This window comes from Benincasa hispida, chromosome 7 (genome assembly GCF_009727055.1).
Source record: "Benincasa hispida cultivar B227 chromosome 7, ASM972705v1, whole genome shotgun sequence".
In the NCBI taxonomy this organism is placed as follows: Eukaryota; Viridiplantae; Streptophyta; class Magnoliopsida; order Cucurbitales; family Cucurbitaceae; genus Benincasa; species Benincasa hispida.
In genome coordinates this window covers 48,295,208-48,313,966 of record NC_052355.1, presented here as the reverse complement: position 1 = coordinate 48,313,966, position 18,759 = coordinate 48,295,208, and the positions used below count along the sequence as shown (strand labels likewise).

The 18,759-nt window shown below is 33.3% G+C and overlaps 2 protein-coding genes and 1 non-coding gene across 3 annotated transcripts; 1 reads left to right on the top strand and 2 right to left on the bottom strand.

The window, feature by feature from the left end:
* Nucleotides 1-3,019: 3,019 nt before the first annotated feature.
* Nucleotides 3,020-4,120, top strand: LOC120081354 (heme-binding protein 2-like). The gene is made up of 2 exons (XM_039036144.1): nucleotides 3,020-3,306; nucleotides 3,391-4,120. The coding sequence occupies exons 1-2, from the start codon at nucleotides 3,101-3,103 to the stop codon at nucleotides 3,806-3,808; spliced, it is 624 nt and encodes a 207-aa protein (XP_038892072.1). The 5' UTR covers nucleotides 3,020-3,100; the 3' UTR covers nucleotides 3,809-4,120.
* A 481-nt stretch (nucleotides 4,121-4,601) lies between these two features.
* On the bottom strand, nucleotides 4,602-16,936 carry LOC120081353 (alpha-glucan water dikinase, chloroplastic). The gene is made up of 34 exons (XM_039036142.1): nucleotides 16,617-16,936; nucleotides 15,944-16,244; nucleotides 15,361-15,402; nucleotides 15,112-15,221; nucleotides 14,906-14,984; nucleotides 14,711-14,802; nucleotides 14,459-14,612; nucleotides 13,823-14,044; nucleotides 13,323-13,661; nucleotides 13,137-13,247; nucleotides 12,945-13,040; nucleotides 12,681-12,824; nucleotides 12,486-12,574; nucleotides 11,221-11,355; nucleotides 10,827-10,989; nucleotides 10,632-10,721; nucleotides 10,363-10,548; nucleotides 10,087-10,149; nucleotides 9,951-10,013; nucleotides 9,612-9,671; nucleotides 9,357-9,509; nucleotides 9,162-9,245; nucleotides 8,782-8,958; nucleotides 8,592-8,698; nucleotides 7,999-8,212; nucleotides 7,819-7,922; nucleotides 7,463-7,598; nucleotides 7,226-7,351; nucleotides 6,816-6,926; nucleotides 6,373-6,471; nucleotides 5,937-6,110; nucleotides 5,746-5,838; nucleotides 5,417-5,532; nucleotides 4,602-4,968 (listed from the first exon to the last, which is right to left on the bottom strand). The coding sequence occupies exons 2-34, from the start codon at nucleotides 16,223-16,225 to the stop codon at nucleotides 4,764-4,766; spliced, it is 4,419 nt and encodes a 1,472-aa protein (XP_038892070.1). The 5' UTR covers nucleotides 16,226-16,244; nucleotides 16,617-16,936; the 3' UTR covers nucleotides 4,602-4,763.
* On the bottom strand, nucleotides 9,775-9,902 carry LOC120082271. Its single transcript, XR_005483107.1, has one exon. It is a non-coding gene; the product is annotated as a U6atac minor spliceosomal RNA (small nuclear RNA).
* Nucleotides 16,937-18,759: the final 1,823 nt, after the last annotated feature.

Below are 18,759 nucleotides of genomic sequence, written 5' to 3'. Positions count from 1 at the left end.
ATTCGATACTATTAAAAGTATAATTTTATCGAGATTAAACGAAATTGGAGAAACGATTAATATTTAAATACGATTTAAATATTAATTATATTAAATTAATTTCATTTGGATGGAATTGGTTTTTATTAATTTAATATTAGATATTAAATTAATTTTAATTAAAAGGTTTAATTATTTAGTTTTTATTTAAAAATTAATTAATTGAATTAATTTTATAAAACTAATAAATAAAATTAAATAAGTTTAATTTATAAAATTTGTTTTTGAAAATCATTTTAGGAAAATCATTTTGAAAATGGTTTTCAAAGTTGGACATCTCCACTATGCAATAAACTTCCTTACTCACTTCTCTATTTTTTTATCAAGTAGGAGTTGCCCTTCATGCAAACCATGTATTTGCATGGTGAAAGCTCTATAATTGAGGTGCTGAAATGAATTATGATTCATGCTTACTAAGAACTTCAATAGAAACTCTGCAGAAACTATCAAACTCTCTTCATATCTTATATACTTCCAACTCAATTTAGTATTTCCACCACACAATCCTTGCAAGAGAATAGTAGACAAGATCTTGGCGGTTATCTACTTGAAGATTGAAGCTCTTTCACGTGGATCCCAGCTGGACTTGAAGAGGATACTTCAAAAGTATTGTATTCAGCAAACCATTTCTATAAATGTTACTTTGAAGCATGTTTAAACTTAAATTAAGTATGATTAGAGTGCTTATTGATTCTGTTTTTCCTCTGCTGCACGTTAATATACTCTAACACATCGCCTCTGCAGTCTAGCGCCATCGTCCACCGGCAACATCCCTATAGGTTCTCTCTCACCTCTCTCGTTCTTTATTTTTCTCTCAAATCTCGTCTATTAGTATTTTTTTTTCCTTTCTAGAAACTCTATTTCAAAACTGTTAATTTGGAAGATAATAAAATGTACGTTGTTTGCAGAATAATGAAAAATGTAGAATGATGTATTTTGTTTTACCTTTGGACTCTGTTTTATTTACCCCAACCACCTCTTTTTTAGTGTATAATATATTTCCTTGATTCAACAAAGATTTTAGCAGTTAAGTTCAAGGTATTTGTGTGGCATTCTTTTTTTAGTACATTGTATTTGCATGACTCAAACAAATAGTTTAGTTGTTCAAGGTATTTGCATGGTTCAATCTAAGGTTGCAACATTATTTTTAATTATAAGATATTTCTATGGATGTGATTTGAGAGTATTGCATGGTTCAATCTAAGGTTGCAACATAATTTTTTTATTACAAGGTATCAGCAGGAATTTGATTTGAAAGGTTGGCAGAGAATTAATCGACACTTCTTCTCATACTTCGTCATGAGTGTTCCATGTATTTTCTTTTTCCGAAAAGCATTATTTTTTTAGTTTGTTAAACTTTTCTTTTTCCAAAAAACATTATTTTTTTAGTTTATTAAACTAGTTTTAGATGAGTTTTCCTAGGTTTTTGGTCCGATAGTTTAGATTTTATTAGATATTATTTTTAGTTTATTAGATGTTGTTTTTTAAAATACACCATAATAGAGATTCGGGGGTAAATTTGTCCATTTTCAAATTTTGAAAAGTAGTAAATTTAGTCTTTTAGCCATTTTATTTAAATAGTTTTGGACATTTTTAAAAAAATACCATTTTATTTTGGCCATTTATCCAATCAACTCTTAAATTTTCATTGGTAATAACTTAGTTCGTAGTTACAATTTATAATAATTTAGTCTCTAAACTTTAATAAGCATCGATTTAGTCCTTAAATTTTTTACAATTTACAACGATTTGATGCCTATCGTGAAAAATATTATTAAGATTTAATGAAACCTCTTACCTACATAGATTGTTAAAGTGATTACGGGTCAAGTATGTTCATAAATTATAATGACTAAGTCATTACACAATCTAAGTTGTCAAAAGTTTGGTGGGATATTTTATAATGACTAAATTGTAACAAATATGAAAGTACTATAAACTAAATCGTTACAAATTGAAGTTCATACACTAAGAGCCTATTTGGATTGACTACGGAAAAAAATATTTTTATTTAAACTATTTTGATAAAAACTATTTAAAATAAACTTAAAAAATATTTCAAAAATTATTTTGAATCTTTGCCAAATACTTCAATTTTTTCTAGAATAAACTTATTTTCAAAATAGAACACTTGAAAAGTTAAACGTACCATAAAACCATTACTTCTATGAAATTCATGAATCAAAAGTGATTTTTTAACTTTTTTTTTTTTTTTCTTCGTTTCCAATTTTCTAGTCGATAACATGTATATGAACTTGTGCTCAACTCAATTACAACTACTTATATGTTAGCGACCAAATTGCAATTACAATAGTAGTAGATATTCCTTCTCTTTTTCTCGTCCTTTGGATCTGGCAACAAAAGAAATACCAGAAAAGCTTTGAAGCAAAGCGCATAATTTTCCTCGAACTTTTAGTGGTATTGATGAAATATATGTATGTGGGTAGGTAAAATGCTTATTTGAGAGAGAAGAATATAGGACGATGAGATGGAAAAGCATTAAGTTTTGAAATTGAATAAACAGTGGGCAGAACGAACCAAAAATCGTCACCCATTTGTTAATGATTTGAAAGAGAATAGGTGATCTATTTCGTATCTGTTTTTTGTTTTTTTGAATTGGGTGACAATATCTTGTGGCTGCCCAACTTCCAATTTACTTAGTTTTTTTTTTTTTTTATTATTATTTTTTTTTATTACAAGAATCTCTTTCTTAGTGCACCTTTAGGTACAACTGTCTAATTTTTATTTCAATGACAAACATTGATTCATTAGGAATATAAACGAACTATCAAATCTACAATAAAGTTAAGGTGAGCTTAATTCAATAATAATGGTATGACTGATCTTCATCATTATAATTGTTGTATTAAAAAAGGATGATAATAACATTTGCATTTTGTTTTGGTACAAAGCATTTTAGTACGATTCAAAAGTAAAATATCATGATGTTAAATAGATAATATCGTATTATTTTAGAAATAAGAAGTGGATAATTATAAATCTGACTCAAATCAAAAGCCAATTTGCAGTGTCATTGAAGGAAAAGAAAGAAAATTCAAGAATGAAGGGTAAATTGTTGATCAATTTTGCACTAATAATTTGCTTCTTCTGTTGTAGCTCAGGCAGAGTGATTGAGTCTCCACACTATAAAGTGATTCATGTAGAATCAGATTTTGAGATCAGACAATACAAACAAATTTCATGGATGTCTGCTCTGGTCCAAGGAACAGCCTCCTTTGAAAAATCCACCCAACAAGGCTTTCACAGGTTAGTTCTTTTTTTCTGTTTGTTTTCCAAGAAAATGTGGTGGGATTTTCCTTATGCGCTCCTCTTTTGTATTGTTTGCATCAGATTGTATCAGTACATTCATGGTGCTAACAGCAATTCTTCTCACTTGCTAATTACTTCTCCTGTTACAACCACCGTTATCGCATCGGCGCATGAACCCGAGCATTTGATTAGGTATTATCTGCCCATTGTGAATGCCGAGAAGCCGCCGCTGCCCAATTCTGAACTGAATGTTCAGTTTGAGAAGTGGAGAAGCAATTGCTTGGCAGTCAGGAGGTTTCCTGGATTTGCTAAAGATGATAACATCAACAAAGAAATTGATGCTCTAAAGTACAGCTTGAGCAAGTACCTACCTGAGAGTGCAGCTATTTCAGAATACACCATTGCTCAGTATAATTCTTCACGTCGCTTGTCGGGGCGTTTGAACGAAGTCTGGCTTGATGTTTCGGGTTTTACTGCTGAGGGATGTCAACCCCTGTAAGGAGTTGCTTGAGTTGGTTTCAGTACTGTTGCAGGCTGTGTGGATTGGTATTATATATCTCTCAATAAAATGTAATGCCCTTCTGAGTTACAAAACTAAATAATGCCTTTTGATCTGCAATACTAAATAAGAAGCCATATTGTAGCACTGTTCTTGAAGTTTTTTTTGCTAATATCTTAGAGTTGGATAATGGATATCTTTCAGAAATGCACAATATGAAATAGACTAAGCCACTTAATCATGTCCAAATTCTTTAATTTTTTTTTGATCTTCATAATATATGTTCTCAAGATAGAATCGTAAAGTTCTCAGCATTTTATGATTATCTATAACTTACTTTTTAGCAATTTTGACTTCGAAATCACGTCAAGGAGTCTCCATATCCTCATCTTTGATTCTACTTGAATAACAGTAATGATAAAATCATTATTATGTCAATGGTGATGAAGCAAAAGACGAAGATTGCAACGATTCGAAAATATAGAAAATAATTATGCTTGTTTGGTGCTACTCTCTCATTGTTCTTGAAAATTCTCCACGAGAATGTATCAATGCCCCAATCATGATGACGACGACCTTCAAGACCCTGATCTTTGCTGATAATGGTAGGTCTCATCCTGTGAATTGTACTTATAATATAAAGAAAATATAATTTTCCAGTCTGTTAAGTTCTAGTTATTAAGGAAACAACTGCATAATTGTTTGCGGTTTTGATGCAAATATGAATGCTTGTTGCGCTGTGTTGGAAATGGAAGTCTGTGAGAAGCCAAAGTTTAACTTCACCAAAATGACCAATTGTAATGTAATAAGGTATCACTTTTACTCTTTATTACTGTCAACTTTAACCAACAACTATTACCTTTTTTTATTGCCTTTGTTCCAGTATACGACTTTAATCAGTCAGACATTTTCCTCATAGGAAAATTCATATAAATAGAGAAAGAGAGAAAGAAGATTACATTTGGGGTCTTGTTTGGACGACATATACTTTCCCATCTCTAATCACACCTTCAATATCTTGAGGAGATCCATAAAGTTCCTCAATTGCATTTCCTGCACGAGCAATGCTAGAGAGAATCGACTTTCTAAAGTTGTCGTCCACAATGAGTGGATCCGTTGTGTAATCTAGAACAACCTTCTCTTCTTCATCCATCGGTACACTACATCGAAAAAGTTCTCAATCAAAAACTAAACAATGAATTACATGATGGAATGAAAGTAAAAGAAATATATTTCAAAATTGTTAATTAATAGTCACTGAACCTAACATTCACTATCAGGATTGAAATGGCTAATGTAATTATATTTAAATATCGACAACTATTAATATAACAAGAAATAATATCTGTCCTTTCCCTTTTCCTGATGTTCGATATCAATATTTAATTAGTATTATTCATTTATGAGCCAAAGTTATTTCAGACAATCCAGATAACTGATGCTACAGGCAATAGAGAATGGCATTCCATTCAGAAGGAAAAGATTTGGGAATACCAAGGAAATTACTTATTTCGACTATTCCAGGTAGAACAGTTCAAATATGAACGGATAAGTTTAATATAGGCTGAGATTTAAAATCAACATGTTGTGGGATATATTTGAGAATACCTGTCGTAGAGCCCGGCTCCGGCATATCCTTCCAGGTCCTCACCATTGGAATCGGATCGGAAAATAATGGATCGTCTGATGAACAGACCGATGGGCTTGCTTGGGTAACCCAACACCTGAAGCATTTCAAATCCAAAATTGTTTTGAGTTTCACTTATCACATTAAGTGGATTAGTTATCGAAGAAAAAAAGATGTGTCAAAAGATAACAAAAATATACTGATCTATAGTAATTATTAATGAATTGTTGGAAAACTAATGGTTCGATATTCATTGCCTACCAAACACATTTTACAACATTCATTTGAGAGATCAAATGACAAAGTTTACCTTGGGAGTATCTAAATCATTTTTCTTGCATATAAAGCTCAAAGCACGTCCTGGATACGCTCCTACTAGAGTTTCTCCAAGTCCTTTCACAACCTAGAGCAATAATGAGATTAAAAATAAATAAATAAACTCATAGATCAATTAAATGGACATATGGTAAGCCTAACAAATAAATTAAAGAAAATTAATACCTCTGTATAAATCTCAGACGAGTCTCCAGAAGATGGATTGGTTGTATGGATAACAAATGCATAGTCAGCATTAATGATTTCCTGAACAAGGACGGCCATGCAGAGGTAGTCGTGATCTAATTTCACCTTTCTCGTGCTGAAGTAAGCTCTCTCATTCCACTTTGAAGCCCACACCTGCAAATGACAGAAAAGTAACGGTAATCAGCATATTAAACTTCTAAAACTTGTATAAACCAGCTTAAACCTTTGATAAAAAGGTGAAAGTTTGGCCAAGGATGAACGGGTGAATTTGACAGTGTAGTACGGCAAATATCAATTTGGAGGCTCTTTCTGATGAATACTCCTTAAAAATTTAGATTTTACATGAAGGTTTGAATCCGTAGCAAATTATCTGCACAGACCAGCATCATATTTCACACAGAATGGAGTAACTTGCCTTCTTTATGGCCATCCATGCTTGCTCCCATCGCTCTTCACCTTCATCACCTGGCCAGGGCATTCCCGAACTTGTCATCTTAGATTTTAACTCTAGGACCTGAAAATTGAATTCACATGCAAACTATTATCTTTGAAATGGGATGCACTAACTGTTATCTGTGAACTCATTTTGCTGATGCCAACCGTTATAAAATTCCACGAAGCTTCCATTTCAATTTTATAAAGAAAATGAAAATCTAAATGAAGCGAGAAAAGTCACAACTGTATTATAAGTTCAACATCACACACTATCTATTTTCTGGAGTAGGAAAACAAATTGCAGCAGAGATGAGATAAACACTACGATTGTCTATCATATAAAATCGATTGATACTCTGTGTTACACACATATATATATATGCATATCATACTGTTACGTCGACAATAGTAGGAAAATTATACCAATTGAGGGGGTGCTGCCAGCTGTAGAACTGTCTTGCGAATCTCCTTCAGAGCACTGAACTCCCCTGCTCCTAACTTAATCTTCAAATCATGAACCTTTTCCGCCACTGCCTTTTAAGTCACAAGAAACAAAAACAGGAATATTTCAGCTTAAATAGTTCTTTCTTTTGGATGAACTATAGATCTTCAGTATGCACCGAAAGAGTACAAGCCAAATTGAACATGTGATTCACAACTCAGGATGTATGAAAGTAGATGTATTAGTCAAGAATATTGAAGCTTCGAGATCCCATAAACTATTATATGTCATTTTTATGAGGATTGAATGATAGATCTTGCACACTGCATCAGATTGAACTTTATGTCAAAATCTTTATACATAATTATCATACGGAAATTAGAAGAAAAACCTTATTTGATTCATCAGACAAAACTTCCTCAAAAACTCCAAAGGGAAGGGCAACTGAAGTAGGGATTCCAACCCAAGATGGTACTTTTCCTTTCAGATAAGAAATATTACGTGATTTTGCTCCAACCTAAAAGCAAAAACGAATAGTATAAATTGACATCAAGAGTTCCTATCTAAAAAATAGAGAGAGAGAGAGAGAGAGAGAGAGAGATTTATGAGTTAAGGTTCGAAGCCTAACCAGATCACTCGTGAACTCTTCAGATACAATGGCATATTTACCACTAAAGTGCTTTCTGACAAGAGTTACCGTTGATGGAACACCATCATTCTCATGGATGGAACTTGCATCTGGTACCTCATCCTCCTTCACCTCGCTTATGCAAGTGAAAATATGATTCGTTTGTATGCTTATCTCACAACACTTAAAAAGATGAACTGACTAAGTGGAGAGGGAAGGGAAGCGAAGATGTAATGAATGAAATATAGTAATTAATTGATAAAATCTAAAAAATTTCAACTGCTTTAAAATGGGATTATGTGATTTTTTTGTTGCAGATGCCTTAAGCTTAAGTAAGAAGATGCATTAGTATGTACCTATATACAATATCAGCAGATTTAGGCTTTAGACGCACCAACTTCCCTTCTTTACCTTGAAGGTCTGATAGAATACTTGAATCAAAGCATGTTGCGAAGCAAACCTACCAGAGAGGAGCAAAATTAACATTATATGATAAAACATGTTGGCAAGGTACTTGTCACGTAACAAATAACTACCTTTCCATTTCTTGCTCGAACAGAAACATGAGATAGAACATCTGGCATATCAGGCGTCAACACTGCAACAGTACCATCTGGAATTTCTTCCTCACCTTTTACTCGGTTAGCAACTAGAATTGTTGGCTTCTCATATGATTTGTTCTGAACAGCAAGCAACTCATCCACGACGACTACATAACCAACAGCTTCAACTGGGCTAATAATCTGCCAGCTGTTACATGGGCAGGCAAAATTGTATTACAAGGGTATCAGAGCAGACAAGTAGCACTAATACATGCATGCTGCAGTAATATTTTATCCAATTTCCACTTCATTTAGCTGTATTCAACTGCTGTTAATCAACTAAGGGTGTGTTTGGAATGCATTTTCAAGTATTTAATCTAAAAAATAAGTCATTTTGAAAAAAATTGGAGTGTATGGTAACCACTCAAAATAGTTTTTTTAAGTATATTTTCAACTAATTTTGTCAAAAGTGTTTAAATAAAAATGAGTTTTTTGAAAAACATTTTTTTCTCAAGTCAATCCAAATGGGCCCTAAATTAACCATTTTTCTCTAGAAAGTCCGAACAGGAAATAGTGTGCAACTCAACCTCCCAAGGTTAGCAGTTGTCCGCAAAACAGGATCCAGTCTATTTAGAAGTGAGGATAAAGAGGAAGCTGATCCAGAACGGATGATTTCTTCGGTAAATATGTCAACCTGCAAAATCAAACTATGAGGAAAAATCTAAAATCCTCGCAATATAAAACAGCACGTTATAATTGCAACATGTAAGAACATACAGCCCATTGCTCTACTCCAAGCAGTGACCCCAAGTACTCTGCAGATGGCTGCAGGATGTGGTGGTATGCCTCTGCCTTGTTTGCAAGTGCAAGGCGGGTTCTATCAAGCACAGACTTCGCATATAATGCCCAATGATCGTTTTTACTTCTTGTGAGGTTCAATGCAAGATCCCATCCCTTTGAAAAGAACAAAACAAATATTACAACTAGAGTTTTTCTACACTTATACTGGAAATTGATGTTCTCATTCTCGACCTTCAATCAAAAGGCTGAACTACAAGAACCGAAACTTTAGACTATAATGTAGCAAGTTCGGGGGCTAATCGTTTGTTCAAGAATTCAACTTCTGGGTTTCAATTCTCTATTTTTATTAATATTACCTTCAAGCTGTAGATGAGATCCTCATTATCATCTGATGACAGTGCAAGATTTTCCAGAATGAGAGTGATGAAGTACATAATTTTCTGCATAGATTACCAACAATATATCTAATTGCAAGAAAGTACGATCAAATGCAGGACAATGAAGATTTTTTACTGTTTAAGTTCACGTGCTAGCTCAGAAAGAAGCAATACCTCCGGTCCTGCAGTATTTAGTTCCTCATATCCCCTCTCAACAGCAGTCCTAACAGCAGAATCAAGGGCAATATCCAAAAATAAGAGATCCCTCAGACGGTCTCGAGGTTTAAGAAGCAAAGGACATAGCTCTTGCCGAGCTTCAAGCAAGCCCTGCATTTAAGCAATTAGGTAAAGCACATTTTGTAAAATAAAAGGTGGTCATAAAATTGATAGTGAAGTAAAGAACGTGCTCAATGAAGAAATTCATGATACCTCAAGAAGTGGTTCAACATTCTTGATTTCAATATGTTCTAAAACAAATTGCAGCAAATCCTGTTTCAAAAACACTGCCGGATCAAATACTAGTCATGTGATATAACAAGTAAAAATTAAGATAAAGTAGATAACATTACATCTCATAATTGGGCTAACGCTAATAAGATATTATTATAGATCCACCTGTGAGAAGTGAGTAGCCTTAACGCATATGTTAGCAGGGAAGCACAAGGGCTATTCCCAACCTTGTCGAGGGAGATGTCAACCATCTCTCCTTAAATCAAACATTAATCTGAAATTATGATTGTAAATTGAAATAAAAGTTGAAAGCATTACCGGTAATCCAGACGGTAAACCAGAAATAGGATTTATCTGCACCCCAACCATGAAGCCTTGACCCTGAAAATATTGACGTTCTTTGTAATAGTTGGACATAAAGGCTATCATAAATAAAATTCTCAGCAAATTCTACCTCAGATCTGTAGCCTAAGCAGTTTTGAATTGCAGATTCTAGATCTGCACCTGAATGAACTGCCTGCATTTTAACCAGATCTAATTAGAATAAAAAATATCATAATCTCAACATTATCATTAGCGCTGATTAAAAATAAGACACGAGCAGAGTGAATCTTTACAGTGTTAGAGTGCATATGAGGACAAAATCTCACATCAATTATATAAGCATGAAGTTTTCGTATTTCCATTGAATAAAATGCAAAGCTTAGGGTTGAGATGGTTAGAAAACAACCTTCAGTGTTCTCATGTAGTTTCCTAGATCCCGCAAAAGACCATCCTTCTGGTCTCCCCTAAAATTTGGCTCAGAATGGATTGCACGATCATAGCTTAGAAGTCGTTCTTTTGTGATTCCATTATCATTCAAAGTTTTCCAGTAAACGTCAATATCAAAGTCACTATTAATGTAATCGATTAATGCCTGCAATTAAATAGAATGAGGTAAGTTCTGAATGATATGCAGCACTAAGGAAGGCCAGGACAACTCATAGAACTCCAAATTACCTGACAGATAACTACATCATCAGGGCTAGTATTATTGTGCAATTTCTGATGCCATTCTTCCATCATTCCTCCTTTGCAATCATTGTTCCTCTAAATATCAACCAGTACATAGTCACAACTTTACAAGAGTCATTTAACGATAAAGGAAACCAAAAGAATAAAACACCGAGAGAAATGATAATCTAATTCTAGCACCTGAATGACTAAAATTTCATCCCGAATTCTCTGTCCAACATCTCCTTCACCACCCCTTCCAACTGTAGACATAATCATTCGTAAAAGCTCCCTATATTGTGGATGGCTTGCATAAATACCCTCTAACAAATCTGTGAGTCTGTCTTGTGCTTTACTGATTTCACTGCAACAAGAGGGAGAAAAAAAAAATCAAACATATGATTCGAAGGACTGCAAGAGCAAACCCATACGGAGAAACCGTTGTTCTGCTTGGGAACAAAAAGTGAGCATAATAGCTAACAAAAGTAAAATGTGGATTGCATGCAAGCCACTATTGGATCAATGAGTCAGATTAAATGAATTGTTCATAAAATAAAATATCCCAAAGCTAAAGGAAAGCACATTAGTGATTTACCGTGGTTTCACATTATAATTTTTATTCCATATAAGCTGCCTTGTTGCCATAAATCTCATCCACACCAAGATCCCTGCAAGTCCCAATTCACCAGCATCTTTAGCTTGATCCATCAAGTCAGCTGCAATGTTAAATCTGAGCAAAAGAATAAGTGAGACCACACTGTAAGAAAATTTTAAAATATAGTATTTCACAAGCAATATAGACAAGGGAGGGGGGAGCCCCCGAAAACTTTACCCATTCTTCATTCCACTGAAGCTTTGACTCACAAACAAAGTTTGTTAAAAAGGATAAAGTGAAATTAGGCCAATCATTGCTTATCCCTCATGCTCTCCCTCACAAATAGCTTAAAACTTACAAAGTTCTATATATTTATGAGGAAAAATGAAAAAAGAGAAACTCATGGATCATCCGAAGAAGAATTGTGAAAGAAAGTATATGACATCACCATTCATAGGCAGCAAATGAAAAAACATGTGCAAAAGCTCTAACAATTATAACATTTGTTTCCTATTAGCTTCTAAAATACTGAAAGAATGGAAAAAAGTGCATTGTATTTATGTTTTAACTTTTAGGAAATAAAAAGCAAAAAATGTAGTACATTGAAAACGTTGATGAACGTGTTGTACATTGAAAACGTTGATGAACAGACAACTCATGGAAATATGAGATTCCTGCTTTTTGTGAAAATTACATGATTTGGCTAGAAGAAATAAAGTAAACTAGTTTATTATTAGGCTAAAGTTGTAAGAATATATGTCAGATTTGCCATAACTATATTACACAGGGACCTTGCTTTCAAGCTTTTGTAATTGTCAATGCTTGAGACACACAAACATTTGTCCAGGAGATTCATCCTAGTCTCATGACAAAGATTTTCCAACTCCATTATCCCACAAAAATTAATTTTCATAAACAAAGCTTTTGCAGTTCACTCTTGGCATTAATTGTCAATTATAATGATGGGACAACAAAAGGGGGGAAAAAGAAGAAGAAGAAGGGTCAACTGGCTCCCGACGCATAATTCACAGAACCATGCTGATTTCTCTCTCCCAATTTGCATCGCTAGCATAGGGCGCCAGGAAGCTATCATCACGAAACTACCAAAAAGGAGCCAGTAGTAACTCTCGTGAACATTACGCTCAAGTAAAACATAACTGCAGGCTCCAATTTTTTACACCACAAAGACATACAAGAAGATATTTTGTAATTACGTAAAGACAGCTCAGTCAGACGAAAGTCATTCGAGAATCAAGATTACTGACCGATGCATGAAGGACTTTTGTGCTTCACTCTCCAGTTCTGCAATATTATCCAACAATGACTTTGCAGTACCTTTGCCACCCTCGGTATCCTTAATAAGGAGCCTCTCTCAGTCATTAATGTGGCAAATTGAGAGAAAAAAAAGATATAGCATAGGAAAAGGTGTAAACCACATTACAATAAAGACAAAATATCACCTTTCGCACTTTCTTTGGTTGGATGGCAAAGGCGACATAAAAATCTGACGAGCCTTTGTTCTTGATCCAATTTCCAGAAGACTGAAGAACAAATGGCATTCCCACAAAACCTTCCTCTTCGATTAAGATTTCTAGATATTGGACCTATAGCATGAGTTGTTGCAAGACCAAGCCACTGAGCATGTATTTGAAGTTTTAACTACAGAAGTCAAAACTCATAGATCGAAGAGGTAAACTAAAAAGGGCACCCATTCTTATCTTTACCTTTAGAGTGGAACCATCAGCGTTGAATATGAATTGTGTTTCAGCTGCCTGGCTCAATGGTATTGAACCCCGTGGAAGTACATCAGGAGGTGGAGTCTGAAAAGGCGGAATTACATAAATTTCCTCTGCGGAAAATATGCATTCGGGTATGTATACCTTATCTTGAAAAAAACAAAAATTTTAGAATATTACCAGCCACTCGCCCACATTTGTTCTAGACAAACCCCAGTGAAGAGTAACAGGCTCCTGTAAATCTGTAGCCAAATAAATCTTTGTCTTGCTAGCATTTTTTGTTACAAGCACCTAACGAAATAAAGTGGATTAGAAAAAATAAAGTAGCCTTGTGAAATAGGTGCTAAAATAACTCCATTTTCCTACCAGAAGATCCTTATCACCAAGCTTGTAGATGATTTTGTTTATAACATCACCACCATCCTGTTCCTCCTTTATCTTTGCAAATTTCTCAACTTCTGTCAAGGCTTTTGGTTTGGCTGTATATGTTTCCTCTATAGGTTGAGAAGCATATCTATTTACAAGTTGCACCAAGTCCCTCTTTTTGCGCTGAATTTTATCTACCCTAAAGTATTTTTTATCCTGCAACTGCTTTGCTACTTTAGTTTTAATTTCTCCTTTGGTAATCTTCTTCCGAATCTCATCAATAGTAGCACCTTTAGTTAGTTCTGATAGCAACTCTTTCTTTGCTTCTTCAAATTCCCTCTGTAAAGAATGAAAGGGAACAAACAAGTAAATTATGTAATGAAATAGCATATCAGTGGATGTATAGAAGGTATTTGGTATTTAGCGGGAGGGAGAGAATAAAAAATCCCACACATAAACAGCTTATATGCATTGATGGCTGAAAGGGTATTTGAAATTACAAGTTGCTGCTCAGCAGAGTAATTGGGTTTCCCTGCTTTCTCCCAACGTATAAAAGCTTGAATTTGAACAAGTTCGTCAGGAATTGTCTTGTCTTTGGGAGTGGATAGCTCCACTGTTTCACTGCCATCATTTTTTTTGGTCAGTCTAGCTCTGAGATCTTGTAGGGTAGCACCCCTGGTTAATTCCTGCAATAACTCAGCTCGGGCTGCTTCATACTCCTCCTATAATAAAATAAGATTTTGTTAAAATAGATAATAAAGATCATCTAGCAACCTCTATTCAACGGTTAGCAGAAGATATCTCAAAGCAGATGGTTTTGGTGGAGCTTTTATAGATGAATTACCTAATTTTGGAAAAATTATACCCCAGAAAATAATAGGAAATAACAATGTAGCTCAATACGACCTATGAATATATTTAAACTTCCCGAAAATCCTTTCTACCTTAATGTTAAACTCTGGTTATTTGTAATAAAGAGAAGTTAAATAAACTAATAAAGAGAAGTTAAAATAAACATGTGTTATTTAAAATTAGAATAAATAGAGCGAACTAGAATAAGGAATGTAGAAATTCCCGAGACAATCCATTAAATGGAACAGAAGTAAATTGAAAAATGGAAGAGAATTCATCCGTGCCTGCTCCTGTTGTGGAGTATACATCTGTCTTCCCTTTCTTTCCCATCTCAAATATGCTTGAATTTGTACAAGTTCTTCGGGAACTGAAACATCTGAAATTAACTTTTCTTTCACGGGTAACGTAATATGAAAGTTTTTGTCATTGTTCTTGTACCTGGGAATCAAAAGTTTAAGAAGCAAAAAAACAAGACCTGCAAATTAGCGCTCTTGCTTCAATTATCTTTTAAAAACAAAGTCAATAAGAAGTCATACCATTTATTATGAGCTTCATCAAGTAAAAGAAACTCTATTGCTTCTATTGCAGGGTCATCAACCTCAATTGTTAGGGTAGAATTGGAACCAGACTACCAGAAGAAAGGTACGAGGAAAATAATAAACAACATTCGGTTATCTGGTAGAATAAGCTAAAGGATCTACTGATACTCTTTCAAAATTTGCAGGACTTACTTTCAGAAAAGGAGTTCTAAGAGCTCTGTTCTTATATACTTGAGTTCCATCTGGGCAATGTGATGGAAGCGCCCATTTCCTGAAAACATTGAAAATTACACTAATAAGGATTAAAGGCACGTGAATAAAATATGTACTATAGAATATTATATGATGACGAAGAATGATAAAGAAGAAAGGATCACTATGTCCGCAACTCAGCTTACTCTTTTCTATCATGTATTGCACCCCAATGAAGAAGAAGAGAGCCACCAATGTTTGTGACCAGGATATTTACACGTCTAATGGAACCTGAAGTAGGGGCACTAACATCAACCTGTTGAATTTAGTACAGATTAATTTAGTGCAAATGTCTACTTTGTAAGATTAAATATTGGAAATTGGAAAACTCGCAAAAGAGCCTGATGCAGAATCAGGTATTGTATTAAATGTCTAGATGGTAAGTTTCAAAATACCTGCAGTTCAATATTCTCATCCAGTTTGAACTTTCCAGCAAGCTGAAAACAAAAATGTGGTTAACAGATTTTTCAGAGAATTGCTAGGAACAAAAGGAGGATGTCCAATTTTGAACCAAAAAAAAAAAGACAAGCCATGGGGATAGATGTGTGCATATTCTACTGCAATGTAGAATGCCCGACAGAATCAAATCTGATGCTAAATGCAGAAGAATTTGCCAAAGTGCTTCATGATTCAACAGCTTGACTCCGTTCCTAATAATAGTCATCAAATCACTTGATGCTACTGTCAAATTTCTTTTTCTTTGGATTCTCTTTCGGGAACTCAATTAGAGTATCACTAATTGAAGACTTGACATGTCATCGTTGAACATCTGCCTACTAGTGAATTCAGATTTTAAATTGATATATGGAGAGGGATTTTTGTTCGTCTTTTAAATCAACTTCATAGTTTTACAAATACAATGCCTTTAACCTCCTTAACCAAAAAAATAGTATCAAGACTTTTATTTAAAGCACCAAACTGCAAATTATTTTCAAAACTCGATAACATTATTAGCTGATCCTAGCAGCTGAAAAGTACCTCGGAAGTGGGATCCGTGGCTAATACAGCATGTGGGTTAACAGGAAAGCTGCATCGACCTGTTCCAATGGCCATCCTTGGTTTTTTAACGTTTAGACCGTTCCCTAAGAACTTTGTTGATATAGGAGATTTCCAATGCTGTGCTGGAACTTGATTGGCTAATGCAGCTTGAAACAAAGTACTCTTATGGGTCCCGGAAGGATTGAATTTACATTGGTTATCAAAAACTGAAGGACGAAGCAATCTTTGGTGGAGTATATTCTGACTAATGGAATTACTCATATTCGCTGATGCACTTCCTCTGAAGAAATCGTAGAATCAATAACTTCCGTAAGTAACAAAACAACCAAAACAAAAGGCAGAAACCAAACTCCAATGCTAAAGGTCATATAAATTAAATAAGAAATTGTTTTTACACCGAAGTAAGCGAATCGAAATTCATGCTCGTGATTTCACAAATAATAACACTTGATTCAGCGAGTTTACGGAACATTCAATTCAATGCAAACATTATATCCTTGACAAGAAAGCAATACAGAAATCAAGCATTTCTAGTTGAAATTGAACTGCAACATCAGAAAGATTTCCACACTAATTCGATGAACAAGTTCAAGAAAAACAATATCCTGGAATCAGCGATACAGAAAATGAGATTGAATTGCAGAAATCAAACCTCAATATCGAGCTAAGAAAATATTGATATTAATCAATCGGATTCTGGGTATGTAATGAGCTATGAACTGAGCTTCCCGTCCTGCGCGGGCTTCAAAACTGGATCGTTGAAAGTCGGAGAAGTAACGTAATTGCGCGGCGTTTTATCACTTAATTAAACACGTGGAACGATTTGAGAGGGCCACGTAAGCCAATAGCGACGCAATTGGATCCTCTTCACGTTCTGTTTGGGAGTGGGATTACGATGCGCCGGACTGGGAGGAGGGCGGAGGGTCCGTGATTTGGCCGCCGGGGAGTTGGATATTTTTTTTATTTATTCATTTTACTTTATTTCATTTTTTTTTTAATGGGAGCTGATATTTAATAGCACATTTAACTAAATACCCCTGATTTTGAAACGTATTTTCAAGTTTATTCGTGATTCTTTCCCTTTATGACCTTGACATTTTTGTCATTTTCTTCAACTTTTGTATTCTTTTAATAGTATAGATTGTGATTTTTTTTAGTTGAAAAGGTTGTAGAAAGTAGTAAGGCGACATTAATGAAATAAAAGTGTTAATTGTAATTTAGGGTTTTTTAAAAAAAAATAATTTAGAATTTATGATCTTTAAATGACTTATTTATAAAAATAAAATCTCACTATCTATCCGATAATAGATTGTGATAATCATCTATGCCCGATAGATTTATTAATATTTTACTATATTTCAAAATATTTTTAGCAGTTTTATCATTTAAAATAATTATTATTTTAAAATTTTAATATTTGTTATTTTAGACAATGAGAGCTACATTTATTTTCCTATACTCGTTCATTTATCATAAAATAATAATTTAACTTTTTTCAAAAAAAATCAAAATTACTTGTTACTGAAGATGTTTTTAATTAGACAATCGGTGAATTGTATAAAGATAGGCTTATTGTTGTATATACTTGTTTAAATTAAATATTACATATTTTTTTTATTATAAATTAATGAAAATTAAATTTATTATATTAGATTTTAAAATTTTAAAAAAAATTGAAACGGTATGTTTCAGTAATATATTATTATTATTATTATTAACAATTAAAAAATTCAGGACGAAAACGAGGATTGGGTTCAAGATTGGGGACGTGACAGAGATCCCCACCACATTAAATTTTCGGTTTGACCCCGTCTCAAGTCAAACCGACAATTTTCCACCTTGAACAAGGACTTGCAGGGATCCGACCCGACGGTTGCCATCCCTCATAGACATAAACAACTAAATATTTTTCTTTTCTTTTACAACCCGTTTCCATGTAATATGTGTGGGAATGAAATCATTCCATCTAGTCTAATAATTATTTTGTTTATAATTTTCTGCTATTAAATTTACATTTTTTTAAACTTTTTTACTATATTTTTTTATTTTTCTTGACAGGATATAAGCTAATTTCTAAAAATAAAAATATGCTTTTGATTTTTTTTTCCAAAACTCAATTATATTTAAAATATTAGTATAGTTTATAGATAAAAGTAGTATTTAGAATTTTGATTTTTAAAAACAAAACAGTTATTAAAAAAAAATATAAAATTTTGTATTCTAGTTGATGCTAACTATATAATGTATTAGAATTTAGCATTGGGTGAAAAAAAAAATCAAGATAGGGTTTTCAATAGATTAAAACAATTTAGGACACTTTGTGAGAAACTAAATTAAATTGGTGAAATTAAAAACTATATATGCTTTAATTCCCAATATCTAATCTATAGGTAAAAATACTACCGTATAAGAAAATGTGACAGAATTTGGCAGAAAAAATCATATTACTTCCATAATAGTAGTAGCGGATTTCCTATGTTCATATTAAGATTTTTCCTTACCGCAAATTAGTTAAATTGATAATTTAGTTTCTATAGTTTCGAAAAAATTAACATGTAGTCCTTATAATCCAACCATTAGAATTTAGTTTCATGATATAATAAAACTCTAAGGACCATTTATGAAGATTTTATCTAAACATTAGGCAAGAATTATTTAAAGATTTTATTAAATTATAAAACTAAATTATAATTTTTAAAAGCATAAAAACTAGAATTTGGGCTAAAATATCATTTTGGTCCCTATGCTTTGAAATTTGTTCAATTTTAGTTCATGTACTTTTAATAAATCTTTAA